Source organism: Urocitellus parryii, chromosome 14 (genome assembly GCF_045843805.1).
Source record: "Urocitellus parryii isolate mUroPar1 chromosome 14, mUroPar1.hap1, whole genome shotgun sequence".
In the NCBI taxonomy this organism is placed as follows: domain Eukaryota; kingdom Metazoa; phylum Chordata; class Mammalia; order Rodentia; family Sciuridae; genus Urocitellus; species Urocitellus parryii.
This window is the reverse complement of record NC_135544.1, coordinates 56,375,753-56,400,393: the sequence shown is the minus strand read 5'-3', so window position 1 is coordinate 56,400,393 and position 24,641 is coordinate 56,375,753. Positions and strand designations below refer to the sequence as shown.

Sequence of the window (24,641 nt, the reverse complement as noted above, 5' to 3'; positions counted from 1 at the left end):
ATATTTTAGTTATAGATGGACACAATATCTTTTACTGATTTATTGATTATTTTTTTGGTGCTGGGGATCGAACCCAGGGCCTGTGCATACAAAACAAGCACTCTACCAACTGAGCTATATCCCAGCCCATATTTATTTTTAGGTGGTGCTGAGGATCGAACCCAGCACTTCACTTGTACTAGGCAAGTGCTCTACCACTGAGCCACAACTCCAGCCTTCTCTTTTCAATTTTTAGAAGAGTTTGAGGAGGGGTGATGTTAATTCTTTAAATGTTTGGTAATTCAATTTTCTTACTAGTAATGGCTTCATTCAGATTTTCTATTTCTTCATGATTAAGTCCTGGTAGGGCATGTGTTTCTAGGAATTTCTTCAGTTCATCTAGGTTATCCAATTTTTTGGTATACAATTATTCACAGTATTGTCTTATATTCTTTTATTTCTGTAAAGTTGGCAGTGATATCCCCTCTTTCATTTCTAATCATCTGAGCTTTTCTTCCTAGTCAATCTAGCTAAAAGGCATATTAATGTTGTTGATCTTTTCTAAGAACCAATAATTAGTTTTTATTTTTCTACTGTTTTCCCTTATTTGTGTTCTGAGGCTTTTATTTCCTTCCCTCTGCTTTCTTTGGGTTCAGTTTGTTCTTTTTCTAAGTTCCTAAGATATAGAATTAGATTACTGATTTGAGATTTTTCTTTTTTTAATGTAACTGTTCACAGCTATTAATTTTCATTTTAAAGCTGTTTTTACTACACCAGATAAGCTTCAGCATGTTTTCATTTTCATTTGTCTCAGGATCTTATAATTTCCCTTGTGATTTCTTCTTTCATCTACCAATTGTTTAAGAAAGTGCTAATTTTCATATATATCTGAATTTTCTAGTCTTCCTTTTGTTGATTCATTCTATGATAATAAAAAGTTTGGCATTTTTTATAAATCATTTATTTATTCAATTTTGTTATAAATGATGGCAGAATGCAATTCATTTCATATTATACATATAGAATTTTTTTCCAAGTCTCTGGTTGTACACAAAGTATTTTCACACTATTTGTGTCTTATACATGTACTTAGGGTAATGATGTCTAACTCATCCCACCATCTTTCCTACCTGCAAGCCCCTTCCCTTCCACTCCCTCCCTCTGCCCTATCTAAAGTTCCTCCATACCTCCCATGGTCCCCCCTCCCCCAGCATTGCCATTATGAGTCAGCATCCTCATATTAAAGAAAACATTTGGCCTTTGGGTTTTTGGAATTGGCTTAGTTCACTTAGCATTATATTCTCCAACTCCGTCCATTTACCTACAAATGCCATGAGTTTATTCTCTTTTAATGCTGAGTAATATTTCATTGAGTATATTTACCAAAGTTGCCCTATCCATTCATCTACTGAAGGGCATCTGGGTTGGTTCCACAATTTAGCTATTGTGAATTGTGCTGCTATAAACAGTGATGTGGCTGTGTCTCTGTAGTATGCTGTTTTTAAGTCCTTTGGGTATAAACCAAGAAGTGGGATAGCTGGGTCAGATGGTGGTTTTATTCCAAGTTTTCCAAGGAATCTCCATAATGCTTTCCAGATTGGCTGCACCAATTTGCAGTCCCACCAGCAATGTATGAGTGTGCCTTTTCCCCCACTTCCTTGCCAACACTTCGTATTCTTTTTTTTTTTTTAAATATATTTTAGTTGTAGATGAACACAATACCTTTATTTCATTTGTTTATTTTTATGTGGTGCCAGGAACCCAGTGCCTCATGCATGCTAGGCAAGCACTCTACCACTGAGCCACAACCCTGGCCCAACTCTTCGTATTCTTGACAGCTGCAATTCTGACTGGAATGTGATGAAATCTTAGAGTATTTTGATTTGCATTTCTCTAACTGCTCAAGATGTTGAACATTTTTTCATATATTTGTTGATTGATTGTATATCCTCTTCTGAAAAGTGTCTGTTCAGTTTCTTGGTCCATTTATTGACTGGATTATTTGGTTTTTTGATGTTAAGGTTTTTGAGTGCTTTATATATCCTAGAGATTAGTCCTCTATCTGGTGCTTATGGGGGAAGGGAGAACTGGGGGGGCTTAGCTGAGATGTTTATGAGGTAGGATGTGAGAATATGGAGACATTAGATTATATGACTAGTGAGAGGGTGATCATAAGAAGCTGGCTGTTAGTAGGAGAAACAAGGCCACCCCACGCAAGACTCCCTGTCACCTCAGCAACAGGGCAACTGTTAGCACCCCTAGTAGAGACACCTCTGGGGCAGCCAGGCCACAGGGACCTCGGTGACATTTACCAGGTCCTTATTATTGTCCCTTGATAGAAGCGCAATATCCCAGTTTCATGGCGGCAGCCTGCATGTACCCTGATGTTGGTCTGTGGAGCCAGGCTTTGGTGAATAAGGAACCCCTACGTGGGCTGCCTCTCCATGTGGGCAGGGGCTGAGCCTCTCTCCAGGTTACCAGGCCACTGGGGTGGGCCTCTCTCTGGGTCGAGGGGAGCTCTTGCCATGATTTTAATTATTTAAGATTTATTAATAATTATCATGTGACCTGAAACGTGGTCTTTCTTGGAGAATGTTCCATGCGAATCTGAGAACAATGCTCACTCTGCTATTGTTGGTTGAATGATCTGTACATGTCTGTTAGGAGCACTTTGTCTAGACTGTTGTTCAAGTTGTTTCCTTATCAATCTTCTGATCTAGTTGTTTCATCCATTATTAAAACTGAGGCACAGAAATCTACTGTCTACAGAGCTGTCTGCTTCTTCCTAATATTCAGTGTTTGGGGGCTCTGACATTTGGTACATATATTATTGTTGTGTCTTCTTGGTGAACCGACCTTTTGTTATTCTATACCGTCCTTCTCTGTCTCCTGTAAGTTTTTCACATAGGTCTATTCCACTGGATATTATTATCACCCCCTACTCTTTTTCTACTATCTGCATCATGGGATATCTTTTTCTAGCCCTCGACTTTCAACTTGTGTGCCCAGATCTAAACCCTGTCTCTTGCGGATAGCATAGAACTGGACTTTTTCTTTTAAAAATCCATTTTGCCATTTTGTCTTTGAATTTACTCCATTTATAAGCATTACTGATAAAGAACACTTACTTCTGCCATTTTATCATTTGTTTTCTGTATGCCCCTCGTTTTTTCATTACTGGTTTCTTTTGTGTGTAGTTGACTTTTTGTAGGGACATGTACTGATTATCTTCCCACTTCCTTTTGTGTATCCTACGGATATTTTCTTTGTAGTTATCCAAGGGAGATTAAATATAACATCCTAAAGCCAAGAAAATCAATCTTAAATTGTCACCTACTGGACTTTAATCATACAAAACAATTCCTTCAGCCCACATTGTTTTTGGTGTCATAACTCACATCTGTATGTACAGCATATCCATAAACATAGATTTATATTTATTTTAATGAATTTCTCTTTTAAATTCTGCTGAAAATTAAAAGCGGAGTTACAAACCAAAATTAAAACAACACTCCTTTACACTGTCCATGAACTTACCTTTAAAAGAGAACTTTATGGGCTGGGGATGTGGCTCAAGCGGTAGCGCGCTCGCTTGGCATGCGTGTTGCCTGGGTTCAATCCTCAGCACCACATACAAACAAAGATGTTGTGTCTGCCAAAAACTTTTAAAATAAATATTAAAAAATTCTCTTTCTCTCTCTCTCTCAAAAAAAGAAAAAAAAAGAGAACTTTATATTACCGGACTGAGGTGACCGCACCTCAAGGTGGATTTGAGGGATCTGGGCTCTTCCAGCTCTCTCCTGGCTCTATTGACATCATTTCTTCAGCTCAGAGGGGCAGTGCTCTGCCTCAGCACAGCAGGGTTTTGCAATCTCTCCAGGCTAAATTGCAACAACTTGCTTGACTTGGGGCTGCCCAGGAGTCCCAGGCAAGGGCAGGATCCTGAAGCCTGTCACCTGAGAAGTCTGAGTCAAAGTAAGCAAGCCCCAGCCCTGCCCCAGGGCCTGCTCACAGGTTACCACCTCCCGTGGCCAGCCCTAAACCTTCCTGGGACTCTGCTGCCTTCAGGATGACCTGGCCACACCTTCCTGTGGCTCATCCTGTGCTTGTCTGTCCTGAGAGTCATTGGCACATGGAAGGCTTGGGAGCCCTGGCAATGGCTCTGCAGCACCCAGGATGGCACTCCAGGCCATCCTTACCTGAGAGGACGATGGAGGCCTCCTGTGTTTGGTTTCTCAGCTTCATGTCAGGACTTTTTTTTTTTTTTTTGCTTTCTTATAAAGACCTCTCTTGGAGAAGTTTTTGTACAGCAAAAACTAGGAAGGCACAGAAATTCACCACATACTGCCTGCACCCACAATACCTGTCTGGATGAAGGTAGAAGGTGCTCACAAAAGCGCCCTGCTGTAGAGCATCCAGATAGCTCACAACTCACTTCTCCAAGATCTGGTGGCTGGAGTGGGCCTTTTAACAAATGTTTTAATACCTGTTTTTGTCCCACCTAGATTCCAGGGGGAATCCCTGGCAGGGGGTGGAGTAAGGCCACTTCCCCACTGCTTCCACGCCCGACCCCTTGTCAGATGCTAGGCAGGAGGCCTGGGAGGAACACTCGCTCAGACTGATTCCCACTCGGGCAAAAGCCACTCCTCTTGCAGTATGTGTGGTGGAAGGCACACGGCACATTCTGCCCATTCGTACCAGTCAGGGATGCTGCTGATATGGGGGATTTTAGTGGAAAGTGCTTCTCAGGTTGAAGTCAAATCAAGAGTTAGCAAAGAATTTCTCCCAGCTCACAGCACAGACTGATGCCAAGGGAGAGGAGGGAGGTCCTGGGTAAGTCATGCTGAGGCTATTTCGGGTGGTTCGTTCTAAATGACGTGAATTATAGGACTTGGATATGGTTAAATTCTGCAAAGGGTGAATCACTCTACCTTGGATTAGCCTATAACCCAAAGTTGACGCTCAATTTTTTTTTTTTTTAGAAGAAACAACCAGTTTCAGTATGCATGTAGCTTTCTCAAAGGAAATCTAATATAGGAAATACAGAAAACTTCAGATTTAATTACAAGATCCTTCCCTCAGCTAAAGAATTCAGTTCAGTCTTCCTGAAAGTTCATTACTAATGCCTACACAAAAATTCAACTGAGGGAGGAAACGGCTGCCAGCCCTCTGCACTGGCCGACACCACTGCAGTGGCCTAGAATCTTTGTCCCCACCCACCCACCTACAAATGCTGTACCTCTCTCTCTCTGGCTTTCCCCACTCTCACTGGTTCCATGAGGCTTTGTGTGCATTCTTTGAGTTTATTAGGTATTTCCTAAACAGAATGTGTATGTTTATGCAAGGGGTTTAGTCACCCTCTTCATTACAACTTGGTACTAATTTGCTCATTAATAATTGAGCACCATAAAATCACACACCAGAGCACCCGATCTGACCTCCGGTCCACACGCCAGCACAACAGGCTCCAAATTGCAGTGGCTGCAGAAGCCATGAGATAACAGGGTGGCGGGTAGTGAGGAGGTTCTTACTCAAATCTAAATACAGCCGCTACATTCTGATCCAAGGGCTGAGATCACTCAGAGACTGTGCTGTAACTCTTCTGTGATGCTGTTTCTTTAGAAAAAAACAGGTCTCAGCCTGCTTCTGCCACTCAGGGAGCAGAGGAGGAGGGGAGAAATAGGGGAATGTCCTGTGCTAGGAAACAAATGCTCACTTGGGTCTTATCTTCCCAGGGCATCAATACTTCCTACAAACCAGAATAGGTTCTTTCTTTCACAGACTAGCAAACAGGTTTTAAGAAGCTGACTTGCCTGATTTCCCGCCAACCACCTGACCACCTTAGAAGGAGAATCCATTGAGAATTTCTAATGTATACAGCATCCAAAAACATTTTCCACCACATATGAATAATACCTGTAACACACATGAAGGACACAGCAACAGGAAAACTTGCCCAGGCGGGAGCAACTGACACGGCAAGAGCAAGACCAAGAGCACAGAGGTGGGGGCTGTGACTGCAAGCAGAGGGGACAGGGTCAGGGTCTAGGGTCTAAGGATAAGCACAAATCTAGTTACAGAAATTGCAAGAGGTGCTTCTGTAAAGGGGATGAAAATAATGATCGCCCACGGGGTTGTCTGGATTAAATGAGTTGATTTACTCAAGTGTCTGGAGTAGGGCCAGGCACGGACGACCTCATCTAATAATTATAATCTATTAAAACAAATAGCAAAGGAAAGAAGTTTGCTGCAAGACAACATGGAAGAACCTTTTTTCCTGGGAACCTACTTTTCCTCTTAAGAGTGAAGGATGACAAGGAAAGCATTGAAGAATATAAAAATAGGTGAAATTTTTACCTAGAGAGATGTTTCAAGGTAAAAAACAGGGTTTATATGCTGACAATTTTTAAAAAGTACTGGGGCTAAGAAATGCAATTCTTTATTTCATTGGTCTAATTCCCACTTAGATCCAGAAAACTAAGTGGCTTGAAAGACACATGGAAAAAACAAAGCTGGGGATTTCTAGGGAACACAGTCTCTGTCTCTGCACATCAAATGGTCACACTGTCCACTCTTTGCTAAGCATGGGCTCATCCTCAGGACACCATCGACTGTTAAGTCATCCAGGAGTACTTTCTGCACCTGTTAAGGTAATAACAACCTGCTTACATCCCCTCTGCAGAGCCACATTTGAGGAAGTAACCTTGACTATATGGACTTCCTGACCCCAAAAAACAGGGCCTGCGCTCCAGCTCCTCCCAGCCCCTGCTGACAGGTGGACCAAGTGCCCCCCACCTGCCTCCTACACACTCCCACACACGATTCCCAGGTTGTATTCTCATTTGTACTGATGAAATTAACACAAGGCAAAATAAATCATTCCTGTGTATTTGTCAGAACAGTGCCTTTGGGTCCCCAATACCTCCACTCCCTCCTGGATCTACAGTTTCATGTACAAGACGGGACAAAGGACAAGCAATTTGTAACTTGTGAAGGAAAGTGGGACTTGGCTGGCCTGGGAGACTCGATCAAACACATGAGTCCTCATGCTGAGTCCTTAGGAATCTGCTCCATGTGGTGGGGCGGGGGTGTCTTTTTAACGGTAGGCGCTGTAAGGTGTTCTTAGAGACCACACCCAAACACTCTCCATGCATTTTGTCGATTTCAGGGACATGCTTCCTATGTAACATTTGACCTTGAGAGTTAAAGTCAAGGGCAAAAGGTCAGAAGAGCATGAGTGTTGGTTCTGCCACCAGCAGTGATCTATAGATCAAGTGGAGAAGAAAGTGAGCCCAGAACTCCCTGCCACACCCCATCAGAAGCAGGGCCAGTAGCACAAGACTGCCCCAGCAGGACAGGAAGCAGGGCATGGGAAGGGACCAGGATGACCAGAACCAAAAACAAGAGAGCAAGAAACAAGAGCTCACGAGGATGAGGAGGAAGAGATGAGTGAGAGTAGCAGGGGAGGACCCGGCTGGGGGGACAGGGCTACCCTACACAGCCCACACCTGTGTTTGTTCTGCAAGCCTGCATAGGCAGGGATGGGCCAGGCACAGGAGGGCAGGCCAGCCCGTGGCAGGAGGAGGTGCAGACATGGCGGGACATCACCACCTGGTTTGAGCAGGGCTGACAGTGTCTGATTACGTACATAATGTTTACACTTTGAAGAACTTCCATTTGGCGGCCCCAGCCTGGAGATGCTGAAGGGACGTCAATTTCATGGTCCTCGCTTCTCAGTTCTCTGAATCTTATGAGGACCTCCTGATCACTACACACGGAGCAGAGCCTACCATGGGTGATTTGTGCTCAAGGACACTGAGACAGACTCATGTCTGACTCTGTAGGAACTGCCAGAGGCCTCTAATGAAAGCTGAAAATCAACTGTCTCCAGAGTCGGTCTGTGGGTGAAAGACCGCAGCACACACGGCTGCCACTGCTCACAAGAGAGGAACCAAAGCACAACACAACAAAAGCCCTCTCGCTCGGGAATGCAGTCATGTAATTCTTCCTTGGCAGGAATGTATGGCTGGCTACAGAACAGAAGGAGCTATCTGACTCTAAACCTCTGCTCTTAATCCCTTAATTAGACCAGGTCCTTCAGAAGGAGCACTGTCGTGGTTGCTGGAGGAAATCAGAGCAAATGCAGACAGGACATCGATGTGCACACACATGCACTCATACACAACTGTGTGTGTGCATATGAATACACACAAACACTCATGTCAAGGGCTCAGAGTTTAAAAAGACATTTATTTGTTTATATAAAGAGCCATGATCTGGAATGCTAAAACTGCTCTCCCGGGACAATGACTTGGGGAAATGTGGCGAGAGGGCGAGACTCGGCAATCCACGGGCACGTTGAAGGATATGCCCGAGCTGCGTGGGGCTCACAGCTCTGACTCCAGGCCAAAGAGTTTGCCCGGCAGCACAACAGCGGAGTGGTCGGAAGGCCCGGGCTGGCGGGAGCTCACCTGGAAGCTGCCGCCGCCTCCTCCTCCTCCTCCTTCTTTTTCTTCTTCTTCTTTTTCCTTTTTTTCACCATGGGACCTTCGTTATCCAGTGTGGCATCTGCAGCCACCTCTGCTGGCCTCTGTGGCTTGTCCTTTGCTCTCCTCTTTTTGGGCTTTAGGGTACAATCCTGGCCACCAGGAGGTTGCACACAGCCCTCAGCAGGGACCTCTGAGTGCTCATCCCCACGGGGCCCTCTGGGCTGCCACTCAGCTGGCCCTCTCTTCTTGGCCACACAACCCTGGCTCTCGTCCTTTTTAGACCGCTTGGCCTTGGGCTGGGAGTAATTTTCGTCATGGTTGTCTGCCGCCTCTTTGTGTTTTTTCTTTCTGCTTTTCCGTTCCACCTGGGTCTCCGAGAGGCCAGGCTGGGGAGCTGGGAGCCGTGGCTTGCTCTGGAGCTGGGCCATCCGGAGGGCAAAGTACTCCTGGATGGTGAAGGCGCTGGTGGTCGTCGTGGAGGGCTCGCTCCCGTCTGCAGTGGAGGGGCTGGGACCGTCCTGCTGGGGAAGAGTTAAGAGGTGGTTAAGCTCAGCTGTTCACTCTGCGCAGCAGCCAGAACCCCGCATGGAGCCAGCACACCTGCACCTGGGGGTGAGGCTGAGCAGGCTGCCGTCCCCATGCTGCCTGGCTGGACAGTGGAGCACAGTGCACGGTGGCCACACTAAGGGCAGGAGTTAGAACAGACACCCGAACATAGGAAGCCAGCTGCACGCTGCTTGGGAGAATCTGTGAGCACACACTTCCCCAGCAACCATGCCATAAATGGTGACTCAGTCCCCAGTCTCCCATAAACTAGGGAAACTGCAATGCTGGAGCTCTGGGTCTTTGTTTGGAGTGGATTTTGGCTCCATCCTGGAATACACAGATCCATGCATGCTGATGCAGCGATCTAGCTGTGCCATGTGCAGATTAACCCCCCTGTGAGGACAGGAGCCAATCTCAACCTGGACCTGGCTTGTTGGGAACACCTTTTTTCTCCAGCCAAATAGAGCATGGCCATGTGGCAGCTGCTCCCGGGGAGACAGCACAGTGTTGACGCTCTTGTGTCATCCTCCTCCCTGAACGAGCAGGTCAGTCTTGGTGGGGATGGGGAGAAGGGAGGCGCCCCGTCCCTCTCTGCCACTCATGGCTGTGGTCACCTTGCTTTTAAACTCAAGGAACTAATCACTTGTAAGTAGCAGCTGAGATGAGGTGAGGTTTGTCTTTTAATTTTAAACAAATCCATTTAGCAGGAAAGCTTGAGAAAGGAGTCAAAATGCCTAGCACAAGAATTTGGGATAAACAATGAACTCCACACCATGTGGCTTGTGGCTGGCTGGCTGCTGGTGGTGGACATGAATGTGTGAAAAAGGTCACTTTCTTCAAGTTGAAGACTTCAAGGAATATGCTTTAAGAAAAGCCAACGTCTAGAAAAATTCTGCCCACAGACACAATTTAAAAAATCAAGTCACTAAACTATGACCTTAAAGTCAGGCTCTCCCACTGACCTGGCCCCTTCCTTCGTACTCATTTAGTCTTAGCAAAAGAGGCTGCTGAGCTACCTTTGCGTGCTGGGGCCTGGGGAGGAATTTCTGAATAAAGGAAGTAACTTCTAAGTCAGGACTCTACTGACTATTCTGACTGGCTGGCAATGCTCTGCTTGTGCAGCTGACTTAATTCTAAACCAACGCACACAAACAGACCCTGTATTTTCTTGTCATAGTGGCTCTCAAAAATCAGCTCAGGGGAATCAAAAGTAATTGTCCTGTTTGACACTCCAGCAGAATCAATATCAAATCAAGGGAAACTGGGGCTCAAGTGGCCGCTGCCCCAAAATGTCCTTACCAAGGGGTACCTTTATTCTCATCACTACTTATCAAATCAACAGTAACCTCATTTGTATTGCCTCTGAGCTAAAAAATTAAAATCATGTATTCAGTTTTAAAATTTCAAAAAAAATGTAGAACAATGGGATAAATATCAAAATTTTGGGAAGAAGTGTCAATGATCTAATCAGCATTCACACTAAGTAATTTTGAGAATAAAAAAATAGCTGCTCCGGGAGACAAAATGAGGTCACCTGGCCTTTTCCATCCCTGCAGTGCTGACTAGGTGCTGAAGTTCCTCGTGGTGACATGGGCACCTTCTCCAGGCTCTCGGTGCTGCCCCATCATGCTGATGGACAAGAAGGACCTCGCTGCCCATGTGAGTGCACCCTTCATGACCATCCGGAGCATGGGTGCTGGCAGGGCTGTCCACCCAGGCAGCAGAGGTCTCAGGATGGTTGCTCTGCCACATCAGACCCTCGTCTCCTCCTCCTGCCTAGCCATCACTGCCTCCTTAATCCCTGCTTTTAATAGTTTAGTTGGGGGAGCTAACTGTTGGTAGCAATCACACCAAGAACATTCTTGAGTCAATTGCTGAATTCAGAGGCTCTTTGTAATCCCAGAAGATAGGTTTGTCCCTAACCAACTCTTTTGGTGACAGAGCTCAGGAACCCCAGGCCACTCACATCAAGCTCAGCAGGTCACAAGACAAGCTACCGAGGTGCCAGCACACAAGTCTTACTTGTCCCCATGTGTAGACAAACAATCTGCCGGGGAGTGCTGGTCAGTGATGGGCCGCACCTGCTCCTCCTGCAGGAGCAGTGCCCAGGACTCACACTACTCACCTGGAGCGGGAAACCCAATTTCACTAGACTTTATACACTACAGTGAACGGGGACTAAGAAAAGCATCAGTCACTTTTTGAGTATTCTGAATTAGACAATTGGCAGCTTCACAAATGTCCAGTAAACACACAACACATCCTCAAAAAACAGTCTACTATTTTAACATGACTTTCACAATTTTGTCAAAGAATGTTCCAGTTTGCTAACGGTGTTCTAAAAACTAGTAAAATACACTTACAAAACTTGAAAACCTCTGGTTCCATATAAAATACCACCAAGGGAGATGCATCTCACCAATCACCTTGCCAAACATTTGACTTCAGCTGAGGGATCCAGGAAATATCTTTTTAAAAATCCCAATTCCTGCTGTCAATTAATGAAAGTCCTTAGACAAATCCCATAACCTCTTTGGGCCTCAAATCCTTCAAGAGGGGTTCAAAATAAGGTTAAATTCGTGACTTCTGCGGTCCCTTGGGTGATCTTGTGGAGCACGGCAGGGAAGGCCTGGAGAGGCAGCACAGGCAGGCAGCAGAGACCCCACCTGGGCCTCAGGCCACGAAGAGGAGCAGGAGCAACTGATGGCTGCACTGACACCTGAACAAATGTGTTCACCACCAGAAAGGGAGTGCTGGTCCACACACCACACCCAGCACTAGTGTTCCCGAGAGCTCAGAGAGCCAGATGCTGCTCAGTACCAAATCCCATGTAAGAATGCATTTGAAAGAACTGACGCGAAGTAGAAGCTTCACTTAAAATATGAATTTATTTTAAACCTAAGTCCCAAGTCACAGACCCCTGACCATTTAAAGCCAGAAGACCCTCATGGGACTTCAAGCTGAGTCATGTGTGGAAACTGCACTGAAGTGACCATCCCCAGGAGCACTGAAGAAGGCAGCCAGGCACTCAGTCATGTGGCTCTTGAACAGCTCACAGCCACCCGGGAGCGGCACTCTCTCCACCTTACAGGGGAGGAAGCAGGATTCAAGGCACATCATTTGCAGGTCTCACGGCCAGGGAGTGACAGGAGGGGGACTAGCCACCAGGCTGCCATGTGCAGTGTGCCTGCTCCTTCCCCACCCTACCCTGACTTCTAGCCCACATTGTCACCTTTCCTCCCTTCAGAAGCCATCCCAACACTGAAACACATGACCCAGGGACCAGAGTCCATGCCCAGATGAGAGGGACAGAAGCTAAGAAAAAAGTCAACAGAGACACCACTTTTGAAGGAGACCAAAAAAAAAAAACAAAAAAACAAAAAACAAAAAAACACCACCTCTGTTTGTAATTCATAAAAATAAAAAATATCCTCAAGTCAAGGTTAAGAGTGTCATAATTTGCTGGGCACAGTGGCGCACGCCTGTAGTTACAGCAGCTTGGGAGTCTAAAGCAGGAGGACAGAGTTCAAAGCCAGTATCTGACAAAGTCTGTTTTAAATCAGGAAGTAAAACCCAAGTCCCGCCTTCTACCTGCAGCAAGAATTTCTCTTGAGCAGACGCTGAGCAACTGCCATTTGGGAACTCCCAATGTAGGGGGCTGGCTATTATGGTCCATTCCAATACTAGCTCTCTCTGACTCAGTATCCTCATTGGAAATAGGCAGATTCAAGTGGTTCATGGGTATACAGTGTGAGCCATGTTGAGAGCAGAAGAATCAGAATGCCTGAGCCCGTCTCTGGCAACCTGGGATTGACAACGACAAAATGAAAGTGAGTGGATGGAAGCAAGGGAAAGATGCCCTGCAGAGTGGGACCACTGAGAGTGAACGTCACACCCTCTCAGGTCCATGGAGGATATGGGAACCATGGATGCCAACTTTTCTCCAACATCTACAGAATTATGAGTTTCTTCTTTGCTTCTTTTAAGTGCCCTATATGGAGGCATGGAAGCTAGAAGCGTTGTCCATAAAGGCTCCTCTGGGCATTGGAGAACTCTGCTCTTGTGACATTCAGACAGGTATGCTGAGATGGATCACCAATAAATGTCCAAATGAAGGGGATTCTTCTTATTCTCAGAAAAATGCTGTCAGTCTCTTCTGGGGCAGGGAAAGGAACCAATTTGCAGTGAGGTGTTTGGAGCAGATGCACCACATGTGTAAAGTCAGACTGTTCACGACAGACACACCTGTCCAGGGACAGGATTTTAGAGGCAAAGCCTTTCAACGCACGGGCCTTCCTCGGATGTTACTACTGATCTGAAGTGGCACGATGATTCAAGCTTTCTGATTTGCACATTGAGACCCAGAGGTCACTGCACAGTCATCCTTTCAATGAACTTTTCTCATTGAAAGAAAAGAGTAGACACCCAGAGCTCAAGGGTACTGGGTTTAGCAACTGGGTCATTAGCTCTGCTGGCTATTGCCTGTGATGAGCACACGCCTGCTCCCACTGCAGCCTGTCATCACCATGTGCTGGATTAGTCTGTGAAAAGTTAAGAAAGCTCGGCAAGGGAGTAATCTGAAAAAATGTTCCGTACATCTTCCAGCAGAACAGTTCTGACAAATTACATCTGGAAGGCAGAAATGGCACCCATCCATTTCAGGCAGATAAATCCAAATCCAGGCATGAGGTGACCTTGTGGCTCACCAGGATGAAGGTAATGCTGAGACCACTGAGCACCCAGTGTGTGCTCTACACTCTCTCTAATTGATGGGGCAGCTGTACTGACTTAACCACTCACTGTGCTGGCCTAAATGTTCTTTTAGGTTCCTCATTTGAACTTCTTGAAGTTAAGTGTAAGACCATTTCCTTCAACAAGTCAGAGCCCTTGTGGAACCATCTCTCATTACTTCCTATGACTGGCAGTTAGTTGCTTCCATCTTCTGTTTTCACATAATTTGCTTTGCAAGCATCTTCCAAAGGAAATAAGTTTCAAGAGCAGGGACCATTTCTATTTCATTTGTATTCTATTTCACTCTCTATGGTGAGATTTAAGGAAAGCACCAAACATCAAACCTGACTGGATCAGGGCTGGAAGAGCTCCTGCCACCACCCACTGAACCATATGCTTTGTATTTGTCATCAGGGATCTGTCTGCACGTTAGGCAGGGCCAATGTCAGGAAGGGGTGGGGAGGGTAGGAAGCAAAGAGGAATCAGCAATTTGTAGTACCGTCTTCTTCTGAATCAGAGAAAACCATTTACTTCTAATTGGATGCAAAATGCTTCTCTCACTTTGCAAGGAATGCACGGGTTCTAGTTGGTATGTCTGCGGCTTACTCCCTGTGGCCCTTAGCCACACACAGGAACTGGGCCAAATATCCCTGTCTCCCTCTGGTCTATTACTCCACAAGATACCATGGTCACCCTCCTGGGAACAAGTTAACCGGGAAACAGTAAGGGGGTACGGGAACTGTCACCCTCCTGTGGGGCGGGCTGAGTACAGCCATTCTTGCCAGACTGGAGAGCAAGAGAGCTCTCGAGTAGATGGCGCAGAAGGTGGCAGCGCCCGTGGAGACGGCCAACAGTGGGGAGGAAGCTCCACGGAAGCCCAGACAGCAATCTGCGAAGGGCACCTACTTTGTGTCTTGGTCTGACAACATGAGCTCCGGCTGTGGGGAGTCATCACAGAAGGTCGGCCGCCGAAAGGCAGGCAGGCAACAGGTCAAAGCTGTTGGTGGAAAGCAGGGACTGTGCCCTGCATGACCACTTCTTTTCCTGCTCTCCGTGTCACCTTCCTGGTTTCATGTATTTCCTTCCTGGTTTCTAAATCAGTGAAAACCGTGTTTTACTGAAAGAGAGCTCCTTTTGTACTCCAGGTGTGAAAGCATGAACTCTTATCAAGACACTCATCACTCACATTTGGAATTAGGTTAAAAATACCAAGTCTTGGTAATAACTACCTCAGGGAATCTGCCTGGGAGACATAATCACTTTTAGCATTAGCAAGCGCACAGAGCCTAAACAAATAAATAAACCCCCAACACTGAAGAGCAGTTTTGACTTAAAGCCATATTAAAATCAAACTCTAACAACAGAATGAGAACTATGCCCCATCTGAACTGGGAAATGCAGGGAGGACTGTGTGTGCCCCACGTGTGCACAGGTACAGGACCACAGCACAGGCCGAAGACCACTCCACAGGAGGTCAGGAAGGCTCTCCCTAGAACATGGACTGACAAACCATGGCTATGGGCTTTTCTCTGTATACCCCAAGAGCTAAGAATCAGAATTATTTTTACATTTCTAAATAGTTTGGGGAGGGATCAAAAGAATATTTCATGACATGTGAAAATAATATAAATTTCAAGTTACCAGGGTCCACAAAATTCTGAATTTCATCAGTAAAAAAATTTGTGAAAATATGTTTTCTAATACAAGTACACATAACAGGTACTAAGTAAATATTTGCTAAATAAATACATGTATTATAAAATGGAACAAATTTGTTCTACAACCAGTTGGCTGAATAGCCACCACACTGAAAAAAAATTCCAAATCATTTTAAAACACAGTCATTTATACACAACCAAAAGGATGTGTATAAAAGAACCGGCTCCCTAATATGCTGAATCCATTTTTTCATAATCAAGTTAATGATATTTCTGTGACTACTTGTATATAATGGGAAATAGGCAAGTTTATTATAAAATATGATCTGCTTTTGTGAGAATTGTTCAGCTGGCTTTGAATAGTGATGCTGGCAATTCAGATATGTCAAAAAGAAGCTGTAAAGTGCTTCCTTTAAGTGAAAAGGTAAAGGTTCTTAACTTAATAAGGAAGGAAAACAAATTAGATGCTGAGGTTACAAAGATCTATAGTAAAAATAAATCTTGTATTGATGAATTGTGCAGAAGGAAAAAGAAATTCATGCTAGTTTAACTACAGCACCTGAAACCGCACAGACACAGTATTCGATAAGTACTTAGGTTAGGAAAGGGTTCAGGCATCCCCTGGGGGTCCTGAGACATTCATGCCCCTGATGAGGGGGCTACAGAGCCACAGGGAACAGAAGGGCTTCAGGCCTGGACCAAATCCTCCATCTGCGCCTCCGGCAGTGATAGAACGCCTCCTTGCTGAATTACGCCTCTCGACAGCAGAGAGGCTGCTGACTGTGCGGGTTTTCAAGAAGCAAGGGACAGGAGTCAAGGAAAGTGTCACACATGAAGTGATCTGACCCCAATCAATGATCTCCTTTTAATAACTGGAATCAGAACTCTGCGAGGAATTCAGACTCCAAGAAAGAAACTGGACATATCTCAGGGAAGAGAATGGGGAACTAGGAAGCTTCTCGCTGGCCCTTGGGAGAGAAATCAACAATGCCAATTCCTCACAGGAATGCCAGTGTTAACAAAGCTGATCATTTATTTCTTCTTTTTCTTTCCCTATTTGCTAGTCAGCTGCTCCAATGACCACTCATGAAGAGAAGCCAACACAGACGTGTTTCACAGGGACGGCTCTGCACGGCAACCCCCTCTCAAGGCGCTGGCCTCAGAACACTGCCTCCCCGAGATCCCTGGATGACATCTCACCAGGCCCTGGCCACCAGAAGACAAATGAGGTCCTCCAGAGCTAGAGAAGATCAATGTCACACAGGCACAACCTCGAGGATGCAGTCTAAAAATACTCCAAATCGACTGCATTTTGTGATTCTAGGTCAGCTGGTTCTCTCTACCAGCTCTCCAGAGGCGGACAACAGCTGCAGGAGGGCCCTCCTCCACCTCACCACCTCACCACAGAAGGCTCAGCAGCTTAAAAGATCCTGGATTCTCTAGAGAGCAAGATCATTTAGATGACAGGAAAAAAATGTATGTTTACGGAATAATTTGTCAAAATTATTTTTAAGAAAAAGGCAAATTAATTTAGACTAATATAGTTGGCAAGAAAAACAGGTCCCCTCTCTTTTTAAAAAATTTTCCTTTTTTCCCCCTCTCTCAGTTCTTACATATTACATGAGGCTATTATTTCTACAGACTCTATAACTTACAAGAAATCAATGTAACAAGTAAAAGTATTTAAAAAATAGTTTTAGAAGTTTTGGTAGAGGAGTTTATTCTTAAAAGGCATTAAAGTTAGAAAGAGTAAATTAATTCTGAATTCAGTGAGTTGAGTTCAATGAGTCATGTTTAAATAGTACAAAAATAATATACCATTTCATGTTAAATGTCCTCATCACAACCAAAAATACACTGGAACAATTCATTTTAGAATAAACAAACAACAACAAAACCAACTATAAAACACTTCTATTAAAGAAAAACCCTAATCCATTAAATCAAGATCACAGTTCAAAGGAGATCAAGAAAAACAAAGTTACTGCTATTAAATATACAATCCCGGAATTACTGCTTCTCTTGATTTTACACAGCTATGATTTTTAAAATTGTATAAGCAGGGAAGACATTAAAACTTGAAAAAGAACAGGAAATACTATCCCCCCACCTGCTCAGAATCCAAAAGGATTCCTTAAAGCCATGAGTGGTCTCTTGGATGTGCGTCTGCCTTCCCTAACGGGCCAGCCCTTGTGGAGTACAGTGTCCTAACCAGAGTCTCTCAAACCGTGGGGGGTGCAGGGCTAATAGATTGTTTTTTTTAAACCTGCCTTTTTCATCTCCAATCCACCATAGGCCAAGACTTTTGTAAAATACAAGGGGAAAAGAATCAGAACAATTGGGAAAATAAACCTTTCCAAACACAAAACACAAATTCCAATTTATAAAAACGCCTATCAGACACCTCACTCTTAACTTCTGCCCTCACCCTGTCCTGGACTGGTCTACACACCTGCTCTGAGTGGGTGCTGCTCCTCACTAGGAAGGCAAGCAGGTGCGCATGTCCACCTGGCCGTCAAAAGACCCAACCCCGGCTAACAGAACGTGTCACCGTGGACAGGTCCCTGGTCTCCCTGGGCCTCAGAAAGAACCACTAGCCACAGCCATGGATGCACAGCTACTCAGACTGTGTCAAAGGCAGATTGAGTGCCATGAGCCCTTCTTCAGAAGAAATCTTACACAGAAGTCCACCTGCACAACGCACTGGGAGCTCTGCTGTGGCCAGGCTGGTGGGATCCAGAGCTCATGTCCTAGCACGCAGACTTCCCTGAGTCCCCTCATGAAGGCGCCTGAGGGGCCTGGAACTGCATGGAACACAATACAGCTGTACTTTTTTTTCATTTGATTTTGGCGGGGCTGGGGATTGGACGTAGGGGCAACTCGACACTCAGCTACATCTCAGTGAAATCTTTTGAGACAGGATCTTGCTACGACACTAAGGCTGGCCTTGAACTTGTGGTCCTCCTACCGCAGCCTCCCAATTGCTGGGATTCCAGAAGCCCACCACCACACCTGGCACAACAGCTATACTTTTTAAGTGGCAAGAGACTAAGAGCCTTTTGAGTAAACTGGGCCTTTAATATTATAAAATACATGTGGTTCTTAAACTTGTCATTAACTTTTGGACTTTGGACAATTTTCTGTCAGAATTCTCCAGTCTATGAATTTCTTCCCAAACTGACAACAAACATCAGCCCTAGGCTCCCCAATACTGTAAGTCTGAAGTTGCAAACCAGGACCTCCTGAGGTGCCCAGTGACCAACAAGGGAGAATCCCAATGCAGGTCTGTGGTGGGGGACAGCGGTGCCCAGACGCTTCACCTGAGCCCCCCCACGCTCCTTCTGATGCAGGCAAAAAGCAAGACTCCTTCACCAGCCCTGCCCACTCTCCACACTCTCCAAGGAAGGTTCCTTTCACCCCATTTTCATGACATCATGGGCTGAAAATCTGGGAGAGAATGTTATTTCCACTTTCCTGGCAGAAGGGAAGGACAGAAGGAAATGAGCTAGTATTTCACTCTTCTGCATGAGGCCATCTGGGTGTCCATTCCTTATTATCACAAAAGCTCTTAAAACCAGTTGCCTGATCTGTCAACAAACAAAAAGCCAAATCTAATCCTTTCAGGCCAAACCTGTGTCTTGGCAAAACTCTAAGCAAACACAGCAGCCTGCCCTGCGCAGCCTGGATGGCCGGCAGCCCTCCCTCGGCCCCGACCCCTGCCGCCTGTCCTCTCCTCTCCTCTCCCTCACCAGGGCCTCCTTGCGAAGCTCATCTAGAGGACGACGTGCACTTTCAGTGGTGCTGCCCAACTTTCCAAACACCAGCGACCCACTTTCTCCTGTTCTGGCTCCTCTGGAAAGTGAGGCGGGCCCAGCCCTGTCTCAAGTCCCTGCTGCCAGGAGGTGGCTCGTTTATGTCTCTGGTCCTGGACAGGAAAAGGATGCACTCTCGGCACTGTGTGCTGGGGAGAGATAAGACCTGAGATTTCTGTCCTCAGCCCCTTATCAGCTCTTCCTGCAACCTTCCAGAGCAGACAGCGCCATGACTGCAATAAACTCAGCCAGCTGGGGGGTGGTGGTGCTGGGAGTGGGAGGGTATAGGATGGGAAGAGAGAGCGTTTTTGCACATCTTAAAATGGTGTGGCCCAGCGAGAACTGCTATTTTCTTTTTCTAAGCACGGAGTGTTCATCTGTTGTTAAAGCTGCTGCAACAGGGATGGAGGTTCTGTGTCTTCTGTCCTGGCTGGAATGAGCTACCACGTTGCTTGCTCTGAACCCTGCCCCAAAGCCCTGCGCTACCCGCTCCTGGGCACACAGCGCAGGTGGTCTGCAGCTCGGTCCTCCAGCAGGTGTCTATAAAGCCCAGCATTGCAGGGCAAACCTTCTACCGGGATGGGGCCTCCATTCAGAGAACCTGTGTTTTCTGGGGCCAGGACACGCTTGCTTGCAGGGACAACTCCAGCCCCATACTGCAAAGGAACAAGTGAGGCTAAGTGCCACTCCTGCAAACACCGACCTGCTGCAGGGCACAGCAGGTCACTCCCTTGGCACCAAGCATCATCCTCTAGAAACCCCGCCTCTCTGGGGGAGGGAGGAGAGGCCGACACAGCTGCTGTAGAAGGATCTACACTAAGCAGGAAATCTGGGTAAACTGAGTAGTTCTCGAGGTCAAACCGAGACACTAAATCTTAGATTTATTCTGGTCTAAGAGGGTAGGCTTTTGCACATCGATGTATCATACATTTTATATAAAAATGGCAGAAGTGGAGTGGGGAAGGACTGGGTGAGCAGCCCACTATCAACAGCTGCTAGGGACTCGGGAGAGGCCACACTTCCCGGGTGTCTCATTATTAAAACGGGAATATCTGTTCCCAGGCTGATATTCTATTCAGGAATTGAAGGTGGCAGAGAAACAGCACGCCAAGTCCGAAGGCCCCCCACAACCTAAGCGATCTTTAGGACCAGTGCAAGCAGCAGGGCTGCTCTGTCTCAGCAGGAAGATGACTACTGTGAAGATGGAAAATCTGGGAGTTGGGTTCCACTTGAAGTCGGCCTCAAGTTCAAGCTAAAGAGCAGCAAATAAATAACAAATATAATCAAGAGGATTAAAATGGAGAACACAATCAGGAGTCAACAGGTATATGATAAAATCAAGTTTTTAAAAAAGCAATTCCTAAAAATAAAATGAAAATGAAACTAACTTGTTTCTATAACCAATTGGTTGAAGAGTCACAAAGGAATCACAGTTTTAAAACAGTTATTTCTACATACCCAAAAGGATATGCCTTAAAAACAAAAACAGCTGTACCCCAATCTTCTCAACCCATTTTCTTTCTTTTGTGTATAATCAATTTATTGGCATTATTTCTGAGACTAGTGTATATATAATGGGAAATACACAAATGAATAATGTGATTATCACAAAATTTGTTATTTTTAGATATACATAGTAGTAGAATGTATTTTGACATGTTATACATACATAGGGTATGACTTGTTCTAATTAGGATCCCACTGCTGTGGTTGTGCATGATGTGGAGTTTCATTCGAAGTGTATTCATATATGAACATAGGAAAGCTGTGTCCAAACATTCTGTTATTCCTATTCCCATCTCCCTCACTTCCCTTCATTCATTCCCCTTTGTCTAATCCACTTAACTTCTATTCTTCATTCCATTCTATTGTGTTAGCATCCCCATATCAGGGAGAACATTTGGACTTTGTTTTTTTGGGATCAGTTTATTTCACTTAGCATGATAGTCTCCAGATCCATCCATCTACTTGCAAGTCAGAAAGCCATTCTTTTTTATGGCTGAGTAATATTCCATTGTGTATATATACCACATTTTCTTTATCCATTCATCTGTTGAAGGGCACCTAGGTTAATTTTATAGCTTGGATATTGGGAATTGAGCTGCTATAAACATTGATGTGGCTGCATCACTACAGTATGCCGATTTTAAGTGCTTTGGGTATATACCAAGGAGTGAGATAACTGGGTCAAAATGGTGGTTCCATTCCAAGTTTTCTGAGGAATCTCCACACTGCTTTCCATAGTGGTTTTACCAATTTGCAGTCTCACCAGCCATATAAGTGTACCTTTCCCCCCACATCCTTGACAACATTGTTACCTTGTATTCTTGATAACTGCTATTCTGACTGGAGTGAGATGAAATCTCAGTGTAGTTTTAATTTGCATTTCTCTGTTAGAGATGTAAACATTTTTCATATATTTGTTGACCATTTGTATTTCTTCTGTGAAGTACCTATTCAGTTCCTTTGAACATTAATTGATTGGGTTATCTATCTATCTATCTATCTATCTATCTATCTATCTATCTATTTTTGAGCTCTTTATATAACCTGGAGGTTAATGCTCTGAGGTGCAGGTGGCAAAGATTTTCTCCCATCCTGTAGGCTCTCCATGTTCTTGGTTTCCTTTGCTGTGAAGAAGCTTTTCAGTTTGATATCATCCCATTTATTGATTCTTGATTTCACTTCCTATGCTTCAGGAGTCTTGCTGAGGACGTCGGTTCATAGGCTGACACGATGAAGATCTGGGTCTACATTTTCTTCTATTAGGCACAGGGTCTCTGGTCTAATGCCCCATTCACTGACCCACTGTGACTCTGAGTTTTGTGCAGGGTGGTATCTCATTCTTAGTGTGGGAAAAGATAAAAGATGAATAAGGTGAAGGCCGTGTGGTTCTGAATTTGAACTGGCATTGTAAGTATAACCCCCCCCCCCCAGTTTCATCTATATAACGAGGTGTTGGAACAAGGATAACTAGAAACAAATGAACAATCCTAATGCCTATATTGTGGTCTCCAAATATAATTCACCACAAAAGAGGAATCAGGGAGAAATGGGTAACTCTAGGTCTGGGCAGCGAATATATGGAGCAGGTCTGGAAACAGACCAGACTGAAAGGAAGTGACCAAATACCACTTGGGGTCATGCCAACAGGATTCGGGTTGTTATTTTCATATAGAAACACCACCAAGTTTTGTATATTGATTTTGTAGCCTGGAATGTTATTGAATTTACTTATAAATCTAACCTCTTTTTTTTTTTTTTTTTTGGTAAAATCTTTGTAGTTTTCTACATATGGGACTATGTCATCTTCTAAAAGAAATAATTTTACTTCTCCTTTCCAATTTGGAGGCCTTCTCTTTCTTTACTGGTCTGAAGGCTCTTGGTAGAACTTTCAGTACTATGTGGAACAGAAGTGGCAAAAGAGGGCATCCTGGCCTTGAACCAGGTCTCAGAAGAAAGCCTCCCAGCCTCTCTCTCCAGCTGTTTGGTTAGCTGTGGGGTTTTCTACAAATGTTTTTATTCTGTGTGCTCACTGTGTGCAATGTGAGAGACAGTGAGGTGATTAACCACAGTGAAACAGATGAGCATCTCTGTTGCCTCCCTTGGCAACGCATTCTCCCCATGGCAGGAGAGCTGTATTGTCATTTAGCAAAAACCCTGAATATGATGCGCTACCCCCAGGTTGCACATTAGATCTTTAAACTTGTTCACCACACTTTGTGTCTTTTGACCTACCTCTCCCAACCTTGCCCTGGGTAACTAGTACTTTACTAGTATTTACTAGTATCACTCCTTTTTATGTTGAGGAACTTGGCTTGATACCTACACCCTATCGAGAGAATGTTAAACTGTTGAATGCCTCTTCTGCACCCACTGAGATAGTCGTGCGGCTTAGTTTCCACTAGGTCCACGTGACACATGGATCATCTGGTTGATGTATATATGCTCAATCAAAGGAGCTGGTAAACTGGACTTCTGCATGCAAAATAATAAAACTAAACCCTTATTTTACTCCATATACAAAAACTAACTCATAATGGAAGACCTGAAACCATAAAATTCTTAGAAGAAAACACAGGGAGAAAGCTCCTTGATTTTGGCTTTGGCAATGATTTCTTGGATATCACACCAAAAGCTAAGACTACAAAAGCAGAAGTAAGTAAATGCAATTATATCAAACTGAAGGCTTCTGCACAGAAAAGGACACAATGAAGAAAATAAAACAGCAACATGTGGATTGGGAGATAATACCTGCAAACCATACATCTTATAAATTAATATTAAAAATGCATAAAGAATGCATACAATAAGAAGAAAACATAACCTGATTAAAAATGGGCAAAGGATGTGAACAGAGATCTCTTAAAAGAAGACACAAATAGTCAACACTTGCATAAAGATGGTTAACATCACTAATCATGAGGGAAATGCAAATCAAAGATCACTTTTTGTAACAGCTATCAGAGATCAGCTCTCACCAGTTAGGAGAGCTAGTACAAAAAGATAACAACGGCTAGCAAAGGTGTAGAAAAATCTGTATCCCCAATGATGAGAGCACAGACTGGCACAGCCAGTATGGAAAACAATATGAAGATTTCCAACAAAATTTAAAATAATTACCATGTGACCCAGCAACCCTCCTTGGGGTACAGAGCAAAGGAGATGAAATCACCACCACATAAAGACATCTGCTTGCTCTTCTTCACGCAGCAGTGTTTACGACAGCCAGGATATAGAAGCAGCCTGAGTGTCCACTGACAGATAAATGGAGAAAGAAACACACACACACACACACACACACACACACACACACACACACACGAATATTATTCATCCAAGAAGAGAACCCGTTATTTGGCACATGGATGAACTTGGAAGAAATTATTCTAAATGAAATAAGACACAGAAAGAAAACCATTGTATCATCTCACTTATTTGTGAATTTTTTTAAAAAAGCCAATAGAGGTAGCAGAATACAACAGTTACTATTATGGCATTATGTAAAAATGTGGATGTGTAACCGATGTGATTCTGCAATCTTTGTAATGTTTTGAATAACCAACAAAAAATAAAAATAAAATAAAATAAAGCCAATAGACAGTAAAATACTGGCTACCAAGGGCAAGGTGGGGAGAGGACGTGGGGAGAGGTAGGTCAAAAGACACAAAGTGGGGGCTGGGGATGTGGCTCAAGCGGTAGCGTGCTCGCCTGGCATGCGTGCGGCCCGGGTTCGATCCTCAGCATCACATACAAATAAAGATGTTGTGTCTGCTGAAAACTAAAAAATAAATATTAAAATTCTCTAAAAAAAAAAAAAAAAGACACAAAGTGTGGTGAACAACCTGGGGGTAGTAGTGCATCATGTTCGGGGTTTTTGCTAAATAAGAATACAGCTCTCCTGCCATGGGGAGAATGTGCTGCCA

The 24,641-nt window shown here is 44.6% G+C and overlaps 1 protein-coding gene across 3 annotated transcripts in view; it reads right to left on the bottom strand.

The window, feature by feature from the left end:
- Window positions 1–8,215: 8,215 nt before the first annotated feature.
- Window positions 8,216–24,641, bottom strand: part of Pinx1 (PIN2 (TERF1) interacting telomerase inhibitor 1) — a 66,244-nt gene continuing 49,818 nt past the window's right edge. For 2 of the 3 annotated variants that reach the window (XM_026398877.2, XM_026398879.2), the window contains one exon: window positions 8,216–8,989. In XM_026398877.2, coding sequence (XP_026254662.2) covers window positions 8,447–8,989 — 543 coding nt within the window. In that variant the 3' untranslated portion in view covers window positions 8,216–8,446. The remainder of the gene's footprint in view (window positions 8,990–24,641) is intronic. The other variant, XM_026398878.2, reaches the window with a different exon arrangement.